At 37.5% G+C, this 19,862-nt stretch overlaps 1 protein-coding gene across 2 annotated transcripts in view; it reads left to right on the top strand.

Moving 5' to 3' along the window:
• The window catches only part of LCT (lactase), a 222,242-nt gene that overhangs the window by 80,841 nt on the left and 121,539 nt on the right, over positions 1–19,862 (top strand). For both annotated transcript variants that reach the window (XM_053698251.1, XM_053698249.1), the window contains exons 5-6: positions 12,405–12,483; positions 17,914–18,574. In XM_053698251.1, coding sequence (XP_053554226.1) covers positions 12,431–12,483; positions 17,914–18,574 — 714 coding nt within the window. In that variant the 5' untranslated portion in view covers positions 12,405–12,430. The remainder of the gene's footprint in view (positions 1–12,404; positions 12,484–17,913; positions 18,575–19,862) is intronic.

Raw genomic sequence — 19,862 nt, 5'->3', positions numbered from 1 at the left:
AGATGGAAACTTTCTTTCATGTAATTAGCAAGAGTCCATGAGCTAGTGACGTATGGGATATACATTCCTACCAGGAGGGGCAAAGTTTCCCAAACTTCAAAATGCCTACAAATACACCCCTCACCACACCCACAAATCAGTTTTACAAACTTTGCCTCCTATGGAGGTGGTGAAGTAAGTTTGTGCTAGATTCTACGTTGATATGCACTCCGCAGCAGGTTGCAGCCTGGTTTTCCTCTCAGCGTGCAGTGAATGTCAGAGGGATGTGAGGAGAGTATTGCCTATTTGAATTCAATGATCTCCTTCTACGGGGTCTATTTTATAGGTTCTCTGTTATCGGTCGTAGAGATTTATCTCTTAACTCCCTTTTCAGATAGACGATATACTCTTATATATATATACCATTACCTCTACTGATTTTCGTTTCAGTACTGGTTTGGCTTTCTACAACATGTAGATGAGTGTCCTGGGGTAAGTAAGTCTTATTTTCTGTGACACTCTAAGCTATGGTTGGGCACTTTTTTATAAAGTTCTAAATATATGTATTCAAACATTTATTTGCCTTGACTCAGGATGTTCAACATTCCTTATTTTCAGACAGTCAGTTTCATATTTGGGATAATGCATTTGAATAATTTTTTTCTTACCTTAAAATTTGACTTTTTCCCTGTGGGCTGTTAGGCTCGCGGGGGCTGAAAATGCTTCATTTTATTGCGTCATTCTTGGCGCTGACTTTTTTGGCGCAAAATTTTTTTCTGTTTCCGGCGTCATACGTGTCGCCGGAAGTTGCGTCATTTTTGACGTTCTTTTGCGCCAAAAGTGTTGGCGTTCCGGATGTGACGTCATTTTTGGCGCCAAAAGCATTTAGGCGCCAAATAATGTGGGCGTCTTATTTGGCGCTAAACAAATATGGGCGTCACTTTCGTCTCCACATTATTTAAGTCTCATTATTTATTGCTTCTGGTTGCTAGAAGCTTGTTCACTGGCATTTTTTCCCATTCCTGAAACTCTCATTTAAGGAATTTGATTAATTTTGCTTTATATGTTGTTTTTTCTATTACATATTGCAAGATGTCCCACGTTGCAACTGAGTCAGAAGATACTTCTGGAAAATTGCTGCCTGGTGCTGGAGCTGCCAAAGCTAAGTGTATCTGCTGTAAACTTTTGGTAGCTGTTCCTCCAGCTGTTGTTTGTATTGTATGTCATGACAAACTTGTTAATGCAGATAATATTTCCTTTAGTAAAGTTCCATTACCTGTTGCTGTTCCGTCAACATCTAATACTCAGAGTGTTCCTGATAACATAAGAGATTTTGTTTCTAAATCCATTATGAAGGCTATGTCTGTTATTCCTCCTTCTAGTAAACATAAAAAGTCTTTTAAAACTTCTCATTGTTCAGATGAATTTTTAAATGAACATCATCATTCTGATTCTGATAGTGGTTCTTCTGGTTCAGAGGATTCTGTCTCAGAGGTTGATGCTGATAAATCTTCATATTTATTTAAAATGGAATTTATTCGTTCTTTACTTAAAGAAGTCCTAATTGCATTAGAAATTGAGGATTCTGGTCCTCTTGATACTAAATCTAAACATTTAGATAAGGTTTTTAAATCTCCTGTAGTTATTCCAGAAGTTTTTCCTGTTCCTGGTGCTATTTCTGAAGTAATTTCCAGGGAATGGAATAATTTGGGTAATTCATTTACTCCTTCTAAACGTTTTAAGCAATTATATCCTGTGCCATCTGACAGATTAGAGTTTTGGGACAAAATCCCTAAGGTTGATGGGGCTGTCTCTACTCTTGCTAAGCGTACTACTATTCCTACGGCAGATGGTACTTCCTTTAAGGATCCTTTAGATAGGAAAATTGAATCCTTTCTAAGAAAAGCTTATTTGTGTTCTTAGACCTGCTATATCTTTAGCGGATGTTGCTGCAGCTTCAACTTTTTGGTTGGAAGCTTTAGCGCAACAAGTTACAGATCATAATTCTCATAGCATTATTATTCTGCTTCAACATGCTAATAATTGTATTTGTGATGCCATCTTTGATATCATTAGTGTTGATGTCAGGTATATGTCTCTAGCTATTTTAGCTAGAAGAGCTTTATGGCTTAAAACTTGGAATGCTGATATGTCTTCTAAGTCTACTTTGCTTTCCCTTTCTTTCCAGGGTAATAAATTATTTGGTTCTCAGTTGGATTCTATTATCTCAACTGTTACTGGAGGGAAAGGAACTTTTTTACCTCAGGATAAAAAGTCTAAAGGTAAATTCAGGTCAAATAATCTTTTTTGTCCCTTTCGTCACAACAAGGAAGAAAAGCCTGATCCTTCATCCTCAGGAGCGGTATCAGTTTGGAAACCATCTCCAGTCTGGAATAAATCCAAGCCTTTTAGAAAATCAAAGCCAGCTCCTAAGTCCACATGAAGGTGCGGCCCTCATTCCAGCTCAGCTGGTAGGGGGCAGATTACGTTTTTTCAAAGAAATTTGGATCAATTCCGTTCACAATCTTTGGATTCAGAACATTGTTTCAGAAGGGTACAGAATTGGTTTCAAGATAAGACCTCCTGCAAAGAGATTTTTTCTTTCCCGTGTCCCAGTAAATCCAGCGAAGGCTCAAGCATTTCTGAAATGTGTTTCAGATCTAGAGTTGGCTGGAGTAATTATGCCAGTTCCAGTTCTGAAACAGGGGCTGGGGTTTTATTCAAATCTCTTCATTATACCAAAGAAGGAGAATTCCTTCAGACCAGTTCTGGATCTAAAAATATTGAATCGTTATGTAAGGATACCAACATTCAAAATGGTAACTGTAAGGACTATCCTGCCTTTTGTTCAGCAAGGGCATTATATGTCTACAATAGATTTACAGGATGCATATCTGCATATTCCGATTCATCCAGATCATTATCAGTTTCTGAGATTCTCTTTCCTAGACAAGCATTACCAGTTTGTGGCTCTGCCGTTTGGCCTAGCAACAGCTCCAAGAATTTTTACAAAGGTTCTCGGTGCCCTTCTGTCTGTAATCAGAGAACAGGGTATTGTGGTATTTCCTTATTTGGACGATATCTTGGTACTTGCTCAGTCTTCACATTTAGCAGAATCTCATACGAATCGACTTGTGTTGTTTATGCAAGATCATGGTTGGAGGATCAATTTACTAAAAAGTTAATTGATTCCTCAGACAAGGGTAACCTTTTTGGGTTTCCAGATAGATTCAGTGTCCATGACTCTATCTTTGACAGACAAGAGACGTCTAAAATTGATATCAGCTTGTCGAAACCTTCAATCACAATCATTCCCTTCGGTAGCCTTATGCATGGAAATTCTAGGTCTTATGACTGCTGCATCGGACGCGATCCCCTTTGCTCGTTTTCACATGCGACCTCTTCAGCTCTGTATGCTGAACCAATGGTGCAGGGATTACACGAAGATATCTCAATTAATATCTTTAAAACCGATTGTACGACACTCTCTGATGTGGTGGACAGATCACCATCGTTTAGTTCAGGGGGCTTCTTTTGTACTTCCGACCTGGACTGTAATTTCAACAGATGCAAGTCTTACAGGTTGGGGAGCTGTGTGGGGGTCTCTGACGGCACAAGGGGTTTGGGAATCTTAGGAGGTGAAATTACCGATCAATATTTTGGAACTCGTGCAATTTTCAGAGCTCTTCAGTCTTGGCCTCTTCTAAAGAGAGAATCGTTCATTTGTTTTCAGACAGACAATGTCACATCTGTGGCTTACATCAATCATCAAGGAGGGACTCACAGTCCTCTAGCTATGAAAGAAGTATCTCGAATTCTGCTTTGGGCGGAATCCAGCTTCTGTCTAGTTTCTGCGGTTCATATCCCAGGTATAGACAATTGGGAAGCGGATTATCTCAGTCGCCAAACGTTGCATCCGGGCGAATGGTCTCTTCACCCAGAGGTATTTCTTCAGATTGTTCAAATGTGGGGACTTCCAGAAATAGATCTGATGGCCTCTCATCTAAACAAGAAACTTCCCAGGTATCTGTCCAGATCCAGGGATCCTCAAGCGGAAGCAGTGGATGCATTGTCACTTCCTTGGAAGTATCATCCTGCTTATATCTTTCCGCCTCTAGTTCTTCTTCCAAGAGTGATCTCCAAGATTCTGAAGGAATGCTCGTTTGTTCTGCTGGTAGCTCCAGCATGGCCTCACAGGTTTTGGTATGCGGATCTTGTTCGGATGGCCTCTTGCCAACCGTGAACTCTTCCGTTAAGACCAGACCTTCTGTCGCAAGGTCCTTTTTTCCATCAGGATCTCAAATCCTTAAATTTAAAGGTATGGAGATTGAACGCTTGATTCTTAGTCAAAGAGGTTTCTCTGACTCTGTGATTAATACTATGTTACAGGCTCGTAAATCTGTATCTAGGGAGATATATAATAGAGTCTGGAAGACTTATATTTCTTGGTGTCTTTCTCATCATTTTTCCTGGCATTCTTTTAGAATTCCGAGAATTTTACAGTTTCTTCAGGATGGTTTGGAGAAAGGTTTGTCTGCAAGTTCCTTGAAAGGACAAATCTCTGCTCTTTCTGATCTTTTTCACAGAAAGATTGCTAATCTTCCTGATATTCATTGTTTTGTACAAGCTTTGGTTCGTATAAAACCTGTCATTAAGTCAATTTCTCCTCCTTGGAGTTTGAACTTGGTTCTGGGGGCTCTTCAAGCTCCTCCGTTTGAACCTATGCATTCATTGGACATTAAATTACTTTCTTGGAAAGTTTTGTTCCTTTTTGCCATCTCTTCTGCCAGAAGAGTTTCTGAATTATCTGCTCTTTCTTGTGAGTCTCCTTTTCTGATTTTTCATCAGGATAAGGCGGTGTTGCGAACTTCTTTTACATTTTTACCTAAGGTTGTGAATTCCAACAACATTAGTAGAGAAATTGTGGTTCCTTCATTATGTCCTAATCCTAAGAATTCTAAGGAGAAATCATTGCATTCTTTGGATGTAGTTAGAGCTTTGAAATATTATGTTGAAGCTACTAAGAATTTCCGAAAGACTTCTAGTCTATATGTTATCTTTTCCGGTTCTAGGAAAGGTCAGAAGGCCTCTGCCATTTCTTTGGCATCTTGGTTGAAATCTTTAATTCATCATGCTTATGTTGAGTCGGGTAAAACTCTGCCTCAAAGGATTACAGCTCATTCTACTAGGTCAGTTTCTACTTCCTGGGCGTTTAGGAATGAAGCTTCGGTTGATCAGATTTGCAAAGCAGCAACTTGGTCTTCTTTGCATACTTTTACTAAATTCTACCATTTTGATGTGTTTTCTTCTTCTGAAGCTGTTTTTGGTAGAAAAGTACTTCAGGCAGCTGTTTCAGTTTGAATCTTCTGCTTATGTTTTCAGTTTTTTTCATTATAAAATTTAAACTTTATTTTGGGTGTGGATTATTTTTCAGCGGAATTGGCTGTCTTTATTTTATCCCTCCCTCTCTAGTGACTCTTGCGTGGAAAGATCCACATCTTGGGTAGTCATTATCCCATACGTATCCAAAGTACAAGTAGTAAGCAGGCACTGCAACGAGGGTTTCTTTTTTAAAAATAAAAAGTATCCTTTATTGAAAAAACAAGGTTAAAAAGGTTTTAACCAGCTACAAACGCTGGATGACACGCTAAAAGAGACAAATGGCAGGAGAGTGTGAGAGACACTGTTAGCTGTCTGACTAGTTTCGCGTCCCTCTTGGACGCTTATTCATAGACTAATTTGTGATGAGAGGAAGGCTGCTTAAGAAGGGGAACTTTAAATTCAATTGGCTGTTTGCTAAAAATGGTATAATCAGTTACAGCCATTAGTTGTTAACCCTTAGTAAGAAAGCCTTTCTCTTGATACATCACAAAGTACAAAGTTAAAAACAAAGTTAATGAACCTCCTTGTATTTTAAATTTACAATTATATACATTAATGCAAAAAAAATGGTTACATGGTATTGATGGAGGAAGCAAAATCCAAAACAAGAACTTAGACTGAAATGAAAAATATTGAAAGAAATAATAATAATAATAGTAAATGAGGAAATAAATGAATAAAAAAATGAATAAATGAATGAATGAGAAAATGAAAAAATAACATAATAATAATTATGAAACGAGTGAAGATACAAGTAAATTTAGAAAATGAAAAATGAAAAATGATGTCATCAATTACTTTATTGACAGTTGATTCCATCTTCTTAGTTTATCCCTCTTGGTTTACTGTATTATATACATGCTTTTTTGTATATCGTTTATTATTTACACCTAATGTCTTCAATTGAGGTCTAGATAGGGTTAATTGCTTTCCAAAGACATTTTTCACTAACCTGCTGGTTAGTTAATTAACTTTTTTCTTATGTATTCCTTTTTCATTTTTCATTTTTCATTTTCTAAATTTACTTGTATCTTCACTCGTTTCATAATTATTATTATGTTATTTTTTCATTTTCTCATTCATTCATTTATTCATTTTTTTATTCATTTATTTCCTCATTTACTATTATTATTTCTTTCAATATTTTTCATTTCAGTCTAAGTTCTTGTTTTGGATTTTGCTTCCTCCATCAATACCATGTAACCATTTTTTTTGCATTAATGTATATAATTGTAAATTTAAAATACAAGGAGGTTCATTAACTTTGTTTTTAACTTTGTACTTTGTGATGTATCAAGAGAAAGGCTTTCTTACTAAGGGTTAACAACTAATGGCTGTAACTGATTATACCATTTTTAGCAAACAGCCAATTGAATTTAAAGTTCCCCTTCTTAAGCAGCCTTCCTCTCATCACAAATTAGTCTATGAATAAGCGTCCAAGAGGGACGCGAAACTAGTCAGACAGCTAACAGTGTCTCTCACACTCTCCTGCCATTTGTCTCTTTTAGCGTGTCATCCAGCGTTTGTATCTGGTTAAAACCTTTTTAACCTTGTTTTTTCAATAAAGGATACTTTTTATTTTTAAAAAAGAAACCCTCGTTGCAGTGCCTGCTTACTACTTGTACTTTGGATCTGGATTTGTGGCTTGGTTTCGCCACTGCTACGGCACTCCGTTTTCCAGGTGGGTTGAACTTGAAATCAGTCAGACCGGTGTCATTTCCGGTCTCTCAGCCGGCTCCACGGTTGTTGCCAGACACGCCGCACGCTTCTCAGCATCAACTCTCTATTATCCCATACGTCACTAGCTCATGGACTCTTGCTAATTACATGAAAGAAAACATAATTTATGTAAGAACTTACCTGATAAATTCATTTCTTTCATATTAGCAAGAGTCCATGAGGCCCACCCTTTTTGTGGTGGTTATGATTTTTTTGTATAAAGCACAATTATTCCAATTCCTTATTTTTTATGCTTTCGCACTTTTTTCTTATCACCCCACTTCTTGGCTATTCGTTAAACTGATTTGTGGGTGTGGTGAGGGGTGTATTTGTAGGCATTTTGAGGTTTGGGAAACTTTGCCCCTCCTGGTAGGAATGTATATCCCATACGTCACTAGCTCATGGACTCTTGCTAATATGAAAGAAATGAATTTATCAGGTAAGTTCTTACATAAATTATGTTATACGTTCCATTCTTCCTTTGATCCAGGAAGGTCAATTTATGACAACAGTGGACTTAAAGGATGCGTACTTGCATGTTCCCATTCACAAGAGCCATCACAAGTTCCTAAGGTTCGCATTTCTGGACAAACATTTTCAGTTTGTGGCTCTTCCTTTTGGTCTTGCCACTGCTCCTAGAGTGTTCACAAATGTTCTGGGATCTCTGTTAGTGGTTCTTCGTTCTCGAGGCATTGCTGTGGCACCCTATCTGGACGACATTCTAGTCCAGACACAGTCCTTCCATCTAGCAGAATCCCACATGAGCATGGTATTGTCTTTCCTTTAATCTCACGGGTGGAAGGTAAATTTACAAAAGAGCTTTCTTATCCCAAGTACAAGGGTAACTTTCCTGGGAACCGTAATAGATTCTCTGTCAATGAAGATCTTTCTGACAGAAGTCAGGAAATCAAAGATTATAGATACTTGCTGAGTCCTTCAGTCCACTCCTCGGCCATCAGTGGCTCAGTGCATGGAGGTATTCGGGCTGATGGTGGCAGCAATGGACATCATTCCATTTGCTCGGTTCCATCTCAGACCTCTGCAGTTAAGCATGCTCAGGCAATGGAACGGAAATTATATCAATTTGTCTCCTCAAATACTACTGGAGCAGGAGACAAGGGATTCTCTTCAATGGTGGTTGTCTCTGGATCATCTCTCCCAAGGAACCTGCTTTCGCAGTCCATCTTGGGCGATTGTGACAACAGACGCCAGCCTTCTGGGGTGGGGAGCAGTCTGGGGCTCTCTAAAGGCTCAGGGAGTTTGGTCTCAGACAGAGTCTGTTCTTCCCATAAACATTCTGGAGCTGAGAGCTATCTTCAATGCTCTTCTGACTTGGCCTCAGTTAGCTTTGGTCCAGTTCATCAGGTTCAAGTCGGACAACATAACATTGGTAGCTTACATCAATCATCAGGGAGGAACAAGGAGTTCCTTAGCGATGAGAGAGGTATCCAAAATAATCCAGTGGGTGGAGACTCACTCTTGTTGTCTGTCAGCGATCCACATCCCAGTGGTGAACAACTGGGAGGTGGACTTCCTGAGCAGGCAGACCTTCCATCAGGGGGAGTGGGAGCTCCATCCGGAGGTTTTTTCCAGCCTGATCCACAAGTGGGGGCAGCCGGAATTAGATCTCATGGCATTGCGTCAGAATGCCAAGCTCCCGAGATACGGATCGAGGTCCAGGGACCCCCAGGCGGAGATAATAGATGCCTTGGCGGTTCCTTGGACCTTCAGTCTAGCATACCTGTTTCCTCCGTTTGCGCTTCTTCCTCGGTGATTGCTCGAATCAAAGAGGAAAAGGCATTGGTGATACTCATTGCACCGGCCTGGCCTCGCAGGATTTGGTATGCAGATCTGGTGGACATGTCATCTCAACCACCTTGGAGTCTTCCGCTGAGGAAGGACCTTCTTATTCAAGGACCCTTCCTTCATCCAAATCTAGTTTCTCTGAAGCTGACTGCTTGGAGATTGAACGTTTAATTCTGTTTAAGCGGGGGTTTTCTGATTCAGTCATTGAGACCATGATCCAAGATCATAAACCTGTGACTAGAAGGATTTATTATAAGATATGGCGTAAATATCTATACTGGTGTGAATCCAAGGGTTATTCATAGAGTAGAGTTAGGATTCCTAGGATTTTGTCTTTTCTCTAAGAAGGATTAGAAAAAGGGTTATCAGCAAGTTCTTTGAAGGGTCAGATCTCTGCTTTATCTATTTTCTTACATAAACATCTGGCAGATGTTTCAGATGTTCAATCCTTTTGTCAGGCCTTGGTTAGAATCAGGCCTGTGTTCAAGCAAGTTACTCCTCCATGGAGTCTGAATTTAGTTCTTAATGTTCTCCAACGGCCTCCGTTTGAGCCTATGCATTCTTTAGATGTTAAGTTGTTATCTTGGAAGGTTTTATTTCTTGTTGCTATTTTCTCTGCTTGAAGAGTCTCTGAACTTTCGGCTTTGCAGTGTGAATCTCCTTACCTTATCTTCCATTCGGATAAGGTTTTTTTGCGTACTAGGTTAGGATTCCTTCCTAAGGTTGTTTCTGACAGGAACATTAATCAGGAGATTGTTGTTCCTTCCTTGTATCCTAATCCTTCTTCTCAGAAAGAACAACTTTTGCACAATTTGGACATGGTTCGTGGTTTAAAGTATTACCTACAGGCGACTAAAGATTTTCATCAGTCTTCCTCTTTGTTTGTGATTTTTTTCAGGAAAGGGTATGGGTCAGAAAGCTACGGCTACTTCCCTTTCTTTTTGGCTGAAGAGTTTCATCCGATTTGCATATGAGAAGGCTGGACAACAACCTCCAGAGAGAGTTACGGCTCATTCCACAAGGGCTGTTGCTCCCTCTTGGGCATTCAAAAATGAAGCTTCTGTGGAATAGATTTGCAAGGCTGCAACTTGGTCCTCTCTTCACACTTTTTCAAAGTTTTACAAGTTTTATACTTTTGCCTCAGCTGAGGCCGCCTTTGGGAGAAAGGTTCTTCAAGCAGTGGTGCCTTCCATTTAGGTTCCCTGTCTTGTCCCTCCCGTATCATCTGTGTACTCTAGCTTTGGTATTGGATTCCATTAGTAATTGAGATGATCCGTGGACTCATTGTGTCATAAAAAAGAAAACAAAATTTATGCTTACCTGATAAATGTATTTCTTTTTTGATACGGCCCGCCCTGTTGTTATTTGAGACAGGTTGTTGGGTTTGTAAACTTCAGACACCTCTTCACCTTATTACTTCCTTTCTCTCCTTGACTTCAGTCGAATGACTGGGTTGGGAGTGAAGGGAGGTGATATTTATCAGCTCTGCTGTGGTGCTCTTTGCTGCCTCCTGCTGACCAGAAGGTGAATATCCCATTAGTAATTGAGATGATCCGTGGATTCATTGTATCAAAAAATAAATAAATTTATCAGGTAAGCATAAATTTTGTTTTTTTCCAGCAGGAAATTGCTTTATGCCACATAGCCAGGTCAATCAAGGTGTGGGTGGAGGTCCACCAGATCAAGACCTTGTCATGACCAGCCTAATTTCCAGACCTGAACCCCATTGAAAAAAGTTTGCATCAGAAGTGGCCAGCATTCCCTCTAAGACCAGTTTTGTGAGCGGCCCAGCAGTGAAACAGTTAATAAGTCAACCACACCTTGCAGTCTGCATTGTGTAGTGTTTGCTAATTGCTCTAATTAACTGTTTCACTGCTGGGCCACTCCCAAAACTGGCATTAGAGGGAACATTGGAAGTGGCATAAAGTCACCCTAAAGCTATGTGAAAGATTGGTGGAGAACATGCATGAAAGCTGTGATTGATAATCAGGGTTATTCTAGCAAATATTGATTTCTGACTTGACTTGTCCTAAATTAAAACATTAGTATTGTGTTGTTTAAAACTGAATATGAACTTCTTTTCTTCGCATTATTTGAGGTCTGAAAACACTGCATCTCTTGTTATTCTGACCAGTCGTCATTTTGTGCAAATAAATGCTATACATGACAATATCTTTATTTGGAATTTGGGAGAAATGATTTCAGCAGTTTATAGAATAAAACAAAAATGTTCATTTTATTCAAACACATATCTATAAACAGAAAAACCAGAGAAACTAATAATTTTGCAGTTGTCTATTATTTTTTTCCAGAGCTGTATATAGCTCAGTACAAGCTTTATTAGCCTCATAGAGTGCATGTTGCCTGGAGATTGCACTTCCCTCAAATTTTGACAGAAAATTAGTAATGACAACAGCACCACTTTTTTAGTAGATTGTTTCAAGGACTTTTAACTATAAAAAAACAAACAAAACAAAAAAGCACAGTTTCAGACCTATAATGTCTTAAACCACATTGGTTACAAGCAAGGGTCAAGTCCTACAAAAAAATAAATGTGGAAACTCACCAAGATTTCCACCCCCTCACAATTAAAGAGACAGTCTAGTCCAAAACAAACTTTCAGATTCAGATAGGGCATGTCATTTTAAACAATATTCCAATTTACTTCTATCACCAATTTTGCTTTGTTCTCTTGGTATTCTTAGTTGAAAGCTAAATATAGGAGGTTCATATGCTAATTTCTAAGCCCTTGAAGGCCGCCTCTTAGCTCAGGGCATTTTGAAAGCTTTTCACCACTAGAGGGTGTTAGTTCATGTGTTTCATATACTGTAGATAAAACTGTGGCCACGCACGGGGAGTTCCTAGGAGCCATCACTGATTGGCTAAAATGCAAGTCTGTCAAAAGAACGGAAATAAGGGAGCAGTCTGCAGAGGCTTAGATACAAGGTTATCACAGAGGTAAAAAGTGTATTAATATAACTGTGTTGGTTATGCAAAACTAGAGAATGGGTAATAAAGGGATTATCTATCTTTTAAAATAATAAATATTCTGGTGTAGTCTGTCCCTTTAATATTGTTCTATACCCACACACACTCTATTTATATGTATATAATCTATACGCCTTGGTTAATTAAAGCAAATTTAAAACCAATGAAGGGTTGAATGGTTGCCTTTGGGTCACATTCAAATCTTTAAAGTGCCCTTTACAATATTTTACCTGTAATCTTGTGGGCACTATCTGCATACAAATTATAATTTAATTTACAGAAAATTCACCTCCTGTTGGTCTAGTCTTTAACAATTATTTTCAAATGTATTTATTTCAAATCTATTTTGATAACAAACAAATTACTTTTGAAGCAGACACATTTTTTTCAATAAAACAATTATTACTTTAGAAAAATGAATGTACTAAAAAAAGAGAAATGGTGCTGTTAGCATTACTAACCGTCTATTAATTATATTAAAGCCAGTAACGACCACAGCATAACTAATATACATTGTTTTTGCTTTACAGCGGTTAGTAAAGCTGGTGCATGGTTCATGGGCTATGATATCAATGAATTTTTAGACTACTCACTTGATAATATCAAAAGGTAAAGTAACTCATTCATTATTAATTGTTTTAGAAATTGTTAGAATTGTTTAAGTTTGTTTTAAATGTTTTCTGCTGGATTTATTAATCACACCTGTCTCCAAATATGTCATTATAAATAATGTCAAGTGATGCCACAAATTCCAGAAGAAAATAATGTTAAGATGAAATAATAAAAATAAGAAAATGATGTCGACCTCTGAAGATAGCAGCAGGCTCAAATAAAATGTGTGAAAAGTTCTATATTTATTTTACATAAAGAGTGAAATAAAGTTACACTATTTTCATAGTAAACAAAAACTTGCCAGTAAATTGTTATATCTGTTAAATTATAACTAGACCTCATTGGCACCACAGGGCAAAGTTTAAACAACACGTGCAAAATCTAAATATACACATCGGCTATATAGCTGAGCTTTCATTTAACTGTTTATTGCTGCAATTATTTGAACACATTTATGTCATGTTCATTAGATGATCAGGTGTATTGCAAAATCCATTGTTTACCTTACACCCTTGCTCTATTTGACTCTCTACAACCTTGATCCTGCCAAAAGTTGCTATTCTGTGGAAAGTTGAACTCCTGTCAATCAATTAGAGTTCTCTACCTTCTCATGTGCTGATTGGCTGTTTCTCTCGTCTTAGCTATTGCTGGGAGATTTAGAACTTCTGTCAGATGTTGCTGCTTCTCCCACGAGCTGCCTTTGTTAAGACATTATCATTTGTCCTATCAAGCTGATTTCACCCTGTCCTATATACAGTGTCCTCCACTAATGTTGGCACTATTGGCAAATATGAGCAATGAAGGCTGTGAGAATTTGTCTTTATTTTTTAGCCTTTTGATCTTTTGTTAAAAAAATTCACAAAAATACTCAGCTCTCATGGATATCAAACAATTACAAACACAACACAGGTTTATAAAAAAAAAAAATCTTTGTTAAAGGGACACTGAACCCAAGTTTTTTATTTCGTGATTCAGATAGTGCATTCAATTTTAAGCAACTTTCTAATTAACTCCTATTATCAATTTTTCTTTGTTTTCTTGCTATCTTTATTTGAAAAAGAAGGCATCTAAGCTTTTTTATTAGTTCAGAACTCTGGACAGGACTTTTTATTGGTGGATGAATTTATCCACCAATCAGCAAGAACAACCCAGGTTGTTCACCACAAATGGGCCGGCATCTAAACTTACATTCTTGCATTTCAAATAAAGATACCAAGAGAACAAAGAAAAATTGATAATAGGAGTAAATTAGAAAGTTGCTTAAAATGTCATGCTCTATCTGAATCACGAAAGAAAAAATTTGGGTTCAGTATCCCTTTAAATATATGAGTGGCACAATTATTGGCACCCTTTTAGTCAGTACTTTGTGCTACCTCCCTTTGCCAAGATAACAGCTCTGAGACTTCTCCTATAATGCCTGATGAGGTTGGAGAATACATGGCAAGGGATCTGAGACTTTTCCTCCTTGTAGAATCTCTCCATATCCTTCAAATTTTGAGGTTGATGCTGGTAGACTCTCCTCTTCAGCTCACCTCACAGGTTTTCTATGGGGTTCAAGTCGAGGACTGGTATGGCCATGGCAGGACCTTGATTTTGTGGTCAGTAAACAATTTTTGTGTTGATTTTGATGTATGTTTTGGATCATTGTCCTGCTGGAAGATCCAACCACAGCCCATTTTAAGCTTTCCGACAGAGGCAGTCAGGTGTTCATTTAATATCTGTTGATATTTGATAGAGTCCATGATCCCATGTATCCTAAGTGTCCAGGTCCTCTGGCAGAATAACAGCCCCAAAACATTAAAGGGCCACCACTATATTTAACCGTGGGCATGAGGTACTTTTCCATATGGCTACCTCTCTGTGTGCGCCAAACCCACCTCTGGTGTCTATTGACAAAAAGCTCTATTTTGATTTCATCTGACCATAGAACCCAATCCCATTTGTAGTTCCAGTAGTGTCTGGCAAACTGAAGACGTTTGAATTTGTTTTTGGATCAGAGTAGAGGCTTTTTTCTTGAAACCCTTCCATACAACTTGTGGTGATGTAAATGGCGTCGGATTGTAATTTTGGAGACTTTCTGACCCCAAGACACAACTAACGTCTGCAATTCTCCAGCTGTGATCCTTAGAGATATTTTGGCCAGTCTAACCATCCTTTTCACAGTGCGTTGAGACAATAAAGACACGCGTCCTCTTCCAGGTTGATTCATAACATTTCAAGTTGACTGGAATTATTTAATTATTGCCCTGATGGTGGAAATTTCAATGCTTTTGCTATTTTCTTATAGACACTTCCCAATTTGTGAAGCTCAACAACCTGCCGCACATCACAGCTATATTACATGGTCTTACCTATTGTGATGAATGACTAAGAGAAGTTGGCCTATGTTTTACCTCATATTTATACACCTGTGAAACAGGAAGTCATGGTTCAAATATTTCCTGTTCTAAGTCACCCAAGTGTACTAAAAATTTTAAATATCAATGGGAGTATTTTTTCTCATTGCATGTAAGCTGCAGGGGAGTGTGGGAGTTAACAATATACTGTAGGGATGTATGGGCCCAGCCCAGTCTCAGCTGAGAACCCTGTAGTTATTTCACATTGACTTATACTGCTAAAGATCAGTTTAACCCATTGATTTTCAAAATGGGTTGTAATACATCATGTTGTAGCTCTTCCTGGAAGTCAAGGGTTAATCCAGTGGTAGCATAATGCATTGTTGTTATTCATTTCAGTATTAGGTTGTTTTATTTATGAGCCACAGTTCTGTATAATACTTTAACAAATGTATCCATAAGTTTTTAAAATGAGATTGATCGTAATTTGAATATTTTGGAAGTTTTATATATATATGTATAGGAAGTGCTAATTAAGGGCTAGATTACAAGTGGAACGCTAATTGATCACGCACACGCAAACGGGCAAATTTGAGTTTGTGGATGCGCAATAAAAAACCCCAATAAATATAAATATACCCCCAAAGTTAAACTTACCTCGTTTCTTCTCCAGGCTCTTCTAATCCGGTCTTTTTTCAAAGGCGCTTTGCATGCGCGGAGTCTAATCACAGCGCACCCGATCATGATATTGAGCTAAATGTAGCCCGCTCCCACTATTCTGGTAGCGGGATTGCGCTACATTTAGTTCAATAGCGATATCAGGCGCAATGTGATTAGACTGTGCTTTTGAAAAGAAGACCTGATTAGAAGAGACTGGAGAAGAAACGAGGTAAGTGTAACTTTGTGGGGTAAAATCTCTCAAATCTTTTAATTTTTCAATCTGTCGCTAAGATAATGTTACATAATTTTGCACTATGTGCAGAATTATGTAACATTATTTTTTACGTTTACTGTCCCTTTAAAGTGCAGCTCAATATTCACACAGTATTTTTATGAATACATGATGTTGTTAACAGTCTGTACACATAACACAACAACAATTATAATAGTGAGTACGAATAAAAGTAAACTATAGGTGCTAATAGTGTCAGGATCTGCATATAAACAGCTATGAAAATTGCTGCTACTCCAACTGAATTAAACTAATTAACCAGCACTTCTTCTATAGAGGATCAAACATCAGTGATAGGCGCCTCAAACAGAAATATATATTCTTAGGAAAAAAAGAAAAATAAAGAAAAACATTAAAAAAAAAAAAATGTAGTGTTAATTACACAGGAACATTAGTGTTTGCGTTTGTTGCACATTAAAACTAGGAGTTTCCAATACACAGTACTTTGTTTAAAGGGACAGTCTAGTCAGAATTAAACTATCATGATTCAGATAGGGTATGCAATTTTAAACAACTTTCCAATTTACTTTTATCATCAAATTGGCTTTATTTACTTGGAATTCTTTGTTGAAAGCTAAACCTAGGCAGGCTTATATGCTAATTTCATTGAAGGCCCTTGAAGGCGACCTCTTATCTCAGGGAATTTTGACACAGCTAGACAGTACTAGTTCATGTGTGCCATATAGATAACATCATTTTCACTATTGTGGAGTTATTCATGAGTCAGCACTGATTGGCTAAAATGCAAGTCTGTAAAAAGAACTGAAATAAGGGGGGCAGTCTGCAGAGGTTTAGATACAAGATAATCACAGAGGTAAAAAGTGTATTAATATAACTGTGTTGGTTATGCAAAACTGGGGAATGGGTAATAAAGGGATTATCTATATTTTCAAACAATAACAATTCTGGTGTAGACTGTCCCTTTAAGTGTGATTTTTATGGAACATTTTACTTGTCAAAAGTGTTTTCTATATACTGTTGATGGTATTTATATGTCAGACATAAAGAGTTTAGGGTTTTGGCAATACATTAAAACCATTATTGTGCTGCTTTGAAACAATTGCCTTGTAATCTAAAACAGTGTCTAAAACCAATTGTAATCAAATAAAAATAACTGCAAAGCATTTCAGTCATTGGAAGGAGCACAAAAAACAAAACAAAAAAAGAAACAAAAAAAATAAAGAAGTTAGAGCAGTTTAATTTTGACAGTTTTCCTACGACTTTAAGGGACATAAAACACCAAAAAAATTCTTACATGATTCAGATAGAAAATATAATTTTTAATCAACTTTCCAATTTACTTCTATTATCAAATTTTCTTATTTTTTGTTATGCTATGTTGAAAAGCAGGGATGTAAGCTTAAAGGGACAGTCTACCATAGAATTGTTATTGTTTTAAAATATAGATAATCCCTTTATTACCCATTCCCCAGTTTTGCATAACCAACACATTTATATTAATATACTTTTTACCTTTGTGATTACCTTGTATCTAGGAACCTTCTTCCAGCCCCCTGATCACATGACTGTGACTGTTTATTATCTATTGTCTTAAATTTAGCATTGGTTTGTGCTAGATCTTAAATAACCCCCTGTGCCTGAACACAGAGTTATCTATATGGCCCACGTGTACTTTCTGTCTCTTTGTGTTGAAAAGAGATTTAAAAAGCCTGTGATAAGAGGCAGCCCTCAAAGGCTTAGAAATTAGCATATGAGCCTAACTATGTTTAGTTTAATCTAAGAATACCAAGAGAAAAAAGCAAATTTGATGATAAAAGTAAATTGGAAAGTTGATTAAAATTTAAAGTTCTATCTGAATAATGAAAGTTTAATTTATACTAGACTGTCCCTTTAAGAGCGTGCACATGTCTGCAGCCCTATATGGCAGCAGTTTGGCAACAAGTAAGATCACATTATACATTTATTAGTCACATGCCAATATCAGTACCATCATATCCTATTGTAAACATGTTCTTAAATGAGAAGCATTTTAAATTAGTTTAATACCTGATGCATTCTCCCAGGAATAAAAAAGGGACATTCAAATACAAAAAAATAAAATATTGCACCTAAATGTTGTACCTTAAATGTATTTCCTTGTGACTGAAGCACATTTCTATCTGTTTTCCATTATTGTAGTTTAAAGACAACAGCGTCTCGCTCATCCTACATCACTGTTTGGGACAAATTTGCAACCCAGTCTCCAGCAGATAGAGATTTGTTCTTGAATGACACTTTTCCCAGTGGTTTTCAGTGGGGAACGTCTACTGCAGCGTTCAAAGTGGAAGGAGGCTGGGCCGAGGAGGGAAAAGGAGAAACCATATGGGACAAATTTGGACAGTATGGCTATGCTGATAATAACGCAACAGCAAATGTGGCCTGTGACAGTTACCACAAAATTGAATATGATGTGTATCTTCTAAAGGGGTTACAAACAAAAATGTATAAGTTCTCTATCTCTTGGTCAAGAATATTTCCAATGGGCTTTAAGTCTAAAGAAAATCCAAAAGGTGTGAAATACTACAATAAATTAATCAATAGTTTGCAGGAAGCAGGTATCGAACCAATGGTAACTCTGTATCATTGGGATTTACCTCAAATATTGGAAGATCATGGTGGCTGGAGGAATGAAAGCATCATAGATGCTTTTGTAGATTATGCTGATTTCTGCTTTGGCCAATTTGGTGACCGGGTCAAATTTTGGATTACATTTGATGAACCTTGGGTTGTTAGCTATGCTGGTTATGGAACGGGAGAGCATGCCCCAGGAATAAAGGATCCAGGAGACTCTTCATATAAGGTAAAGAGTAGGCTATCATAGTACTGACATTGTAAATCATGTATCCCTTTTTGCATGTTATTTAATGGGACATGGAAGTCAAATTTAAACTTAAATGTAAGACGCTACTCTCCATGAGCGACGACCAAAGTTGGCTTAGGAGTGTGCACATCTCGTCAGCACTATATGGCAGCAGTGAAGCACTATTTGTAACTAGGATATACCTTTACAAAGGATTCCAAAAGGAAGAGGTATATTTGATAACAACGACTGAAAATTATATACAATTTTACGCACTATCTGAGCCAGAAAAGTTTAACTTTCACTTACATTTCCCTTTAATGCAGATATCTGTATACAGGTCAGTTTATCAAAGCAATAACTATGTCTGATGCTAAATAGCAGACTTAGTTACACAAATTATGGAAATAATTAAAGTATTGTCTTTATTCTCATCTGTTGTTGATGTGAACTATATTGGTCTTAAATTTCTGTATTAGTATTAGCAAATTGCAATGGTTGTTGATGCTGAGAACATCTAAACTGTGTGCTTTTTAAGGTAATATTTTACATGTTTCTCTAAAATTTTGTATATTGAGACAAGTCTGTGCGTTCTTCTTTTAATGCTGAAAATATGGTATTTTCAGCGTTAAAACAGCAACGCAGCCATTATGAGTCTTGTCTGTAAAGGTGTACCGCAAGCCTTTTAGCCTGTAACGCAACATCAGTACCACAATGTTTTTTAATGAGATTCCCATAGCGTTGCCATTATGAGTTTTGCGGTGAGGCTAAAAAACCTGTGTTACACCCTAAAACGACAAGTTCCGTACCGCCATCTAAAAGCAGTAGTTATGTGTTTTACGTTACAAATCTGTAACATAAAACTCATAACTAAACTGCTACAAAGTACACTAAACACCCATAAACTACCCAATTAACCCTACCGAGGCCCTCCCGCATCGCAAACACTGTATTAAACTTTTTAACCCCTAATCTGCCGCTTCTGATATCGCCGCCACTTAAAAAATATTAACCCCTATTCCGCCGCTCCCCGACATAGTCACCACTATAATAAACGTATTAACCCCTAAACTGCCGCCCGCCCATATTGCCCCCACTGTACTAAAGTTATTAAGCCCTACACCGCCGCCACTATAATAAACCTATTATCTGCTAAACCGCAAGCCCCCCTACAACGAAATATACTAAAGTAAACTATTAACCCCTAAACCGAAAGCCCCCACATCGCAATAAACTAAATTAAGCTAGTAACCCCTAAACCTAATGCCCCCCTAACTTTAGATTAAAA

Source organism: Bombina bombina, chromosome 1, assembly GCF_027579735.1.
Source record: "Bombina bombina isolate aBomBom1 chromosome 1, aBomBom1.pri, whole genome shotgun sequence".
Taxonomy (NCBI): domain Eukaryota; kingdom Metazoa; phylum Chordata; class Amphibia; order Anura; family Bombinatoridae; genus Bombina; species Bombina bombina.
The sequence above is the reverse complement of the archived record's forward strand: the minus strand, read 5'-3'. Positions and strand labels throughout refer to the sequence as shown.